The sequence below is a fragment of the Pygoscelis adeliae genome, unplaced genomic scaffold (genome assembly GCF_000699105.1).
Source record: "Pygoscelis adeliae isolate BGI_AS28 unplaced genomic scaffold, ASM69910v1 Scaffold114, whole genome shotgun sequence".
Taxonomy (NCBI): domain Eukaryota; kingdom Metazoa; phylum Chordata; class Aves; order Sphenisciformes; family Spheniscidae; genus Pygoscelis; species Pygoscelis adeliae.
The window spans coordinates 2,686,663-2,689,247 of NW_008824587.1; the positions used below are offsets into that span (position 1 = coordinate 2,686,663).

Consider the following 2,585-nt stretch of genomic DNA (forward strand, 5'->3'; position numbering starts at 1 on the left):
GGGAGGGCTTGGCGAGGAAGGTCTGCGTGCAGCACGCCCCGGAGCCGCGGGAGAGGAATTTTGGTAACGGAGCCGCGGTGCTTCGGTTTCTGACCCTCCCGGCCGGTTTGTGGGGGTCTGGGCTCGTGGCAGGCTTGCCTCCACGGGGAGCTTGGCCCGGGGGAGTGGCGTTGCGCCGTTTTTTTTTAAGAAAAAACAGTCTCTGCTGTAACATGGGGCTTCTGAGCACCTCTGTACGCGTGGGGATTAGGCGGGGGAGGACGGGGACTTGAGTGAGGCGTGCACGCATGCCTGGTCTGTTTCGATAAATCCCAAAATACGTAATTTCTGAAGGTGCAGATAGGCCATTGCAGTGCTGGAACTTTAGCCTTCAGTAATAACGGAACGTTAGGAAGTGGGAACGTGGTGGTGTCCCGTTTTGTGTAACTTGTCTTTGCCCTCTAGTGTCTAAGCCAGGCCAGCCCGAGGACGCTGGCAGGCAGCTCAAGAAAAAGAAGAGAAAGAAACCCAGGAAGCAAGCTGAGAAGAGGAATGCTCCTTCAGTCAACCAGGTGGTCTCTAACACCAGTAAACCCACTCCAGGACAGAAGGCAGCCCCTCAAGCCAGCAAATCAGCTCCGCGGGGTGTTGCAGAGAGCAGAAAAGAGGGTTTGGTGGCAGGTAAGAATACCAACGAGGTCGTGGTCTGGCTGAAGTTACCTGAGCTGAGGTGGCTGCTTTTCAGTTGCTTCACACGTGTCTAGTTTGGAAAGCCTTTAAGAACTTCGGCTGAATGGAAAATGTCTTTGCTTCTTCCATGTGCCCTGAAAGCTTATGCGCATGTACGTACATTTGTAACGTCACCACTGGGTGGCTCTCTGGAAACAGGAGCGTTTAGCCTGAATTGCGGACGACTTGTGTATTTGGGTAACTCCTGGGAATTACTGCGTGGATGCAATCTCTGTCGTGCCAGGCTGGCTTCCCACCTTGAATCTGAAAAGCCTGATCGCAAAGAAAATATGTCCTTGGCGTCTTTGTTTCCGCTAGCTTGGTACTTGTCTTCTGGCTCGTTAGGCAGCCACAGGGCATGCCGGGCTACTCTGGCTGGCAGTGTTGAATGATAATATGGATAGAAAAGGGGGAATTCTGAAGAAACCAATGAAATAGAAACTCTTGGCTTCTTTAGATTTTTCTGTTCTATTCACAGCATCTGAAGAGTTCTCAGAGCTTTTTCCGTAGCCGTAGAAAGTTCTCCTGTTTAGCTAGCACTGTCCTTTACGTGTTTTTATTTTCTTCCTCTCATTTTCAGGGAGGAAAAGTGAACTGGGTTCCCCTTCCTTTTTGGCAATGAATCTCTTGCGTCAGAGACTACATGAGAAGATTAAAAAAGCTTCTGGACAAGTATGAGAACCCTTAATGTGCATCCATATGTGTGTTTGTGCAATATAAATTCTCCCTAGCCTCCCAGGGGACGTGGGGACAAGACTGCCATCTTACAAGGCTCAGGGTTTGAGCTAATTCCGTCTCCTAAGGAAGAGCCTGTAGGTATCGATGGGAGACCTGCGTGTCTTCTGTGGTCTGGAAAAACACGTGAGAAAAGGCAGGGCCTGGCTCGGAGGAGAGCATGCCTCTGGTGATTTTTAGAAAAAAGAAGAGCACTAAGAGCCTGAAAGGGAACATAGCTGTGGGGTGTCGAGGGAGAGTAAAGGGTTTGAAATGCCTGTACCGTGTTTAGTATCTCCAGAAGCTGAGCCCACGGCTTCTTGTCGCATGTACTGTGTTTCTTAGGAGAAGTTTGAAATCGGGAACTTGAGGACATCCTGCTTCTAATTCTGCTTTATCCTTTTAAGGCTCCTGATTCATGTCCATCCTTCTTCTTAGGATGATGCCAAGGAATTAACCCCTGCAGTCCTGGAGAAGAGGCAGCGAAGGAAGTATGAGAGAGAGAGAAAGAAGCGCCGAAGAAAGGAGTTGAAGATGAAGGCAAAAATGGAGAAGAAAGAAACTGAGGAGGTACCGGTAGAGCCAGAAAGCAAAAAGGAGGAGAGCACAGCCGAGATTGTCTTTAACAGGGTCGAAGTCCATGAAGAGAATGAGTTGAACAAGATCCAGAAGAAGAAGGAGAAGAGGAAAGCAGTGAAAGGCAAGATCACTCCTCTGACGGGCAAAAACTACAAGCAGCTGCTGAGCAGGCTGGAGACCAGGAAGAGTAAGCTGGAGGAGCTCAAGGATAAGGACCAGAAGAAAGCTCAGGAGGTGGAGACCAAGATGAAATGGACAAATGTTCTCTATAAGGCGGAAGGCGTGAAGATTCATGACAACGAGGAGCGTCTGAAAGCAGCTCTGAAGCGTAAGGAGAAGCGTAAAGCGCAACGCCAAAGGCTGTGGGAGAAGCGGACAGAAAAAGTGGTAGAAAAGATGCAACAGCGGCAGGAAAAGCGTCGCAAGAACATTCAGAAGAGGAAGAAGGATAGGATAGAGAAGAAGAAAGCCAGGGCCCGGAAGAAAGGCCGGGTTCTGCCAGAGGACTTGAAAAAAGCTGGCTTAAAGTGAGAGCGAGGCGGCCGGTCCCCGCAGCCTGGGAGCGGGGGTTCTGCTGGTGGGGC

The 2,585-nt window shown here is 50.2% G+C and overlaps 1 protein-coding gene across 1 annotated transcript in view; it reads left to right on the forward strand.

Annotated features, from left to right (window-relative positions):
- Positions 1–2,572, forward strand: part of SURF6 (surfeit 6) — a 3,959-nt gene extending 1,387 nt beyond the window's left edge. The window contains exons 3-6 of the mRNA XM_009322163.1: positions 6–63; positions 445–660; positions 1,289–1,380; positions 1,861–2,572. Coding sequence (XP_009320438.1) covers positions 6–63; positions 445–660; positions 1,289–1,380; positions 1,861–2,532 — 1,038 coding nt within the window. The 3' untranslated portion in view covers positions 2,533–2,572. The remainder of the gene's footprint in view (positions 1–5; positions 64–444; positions 661–1,288; positions 1,381–1,860) is intronic.
- The last annotated feature ends 13 nt before the right edge of the window (positions 2,573–2,585 follow it).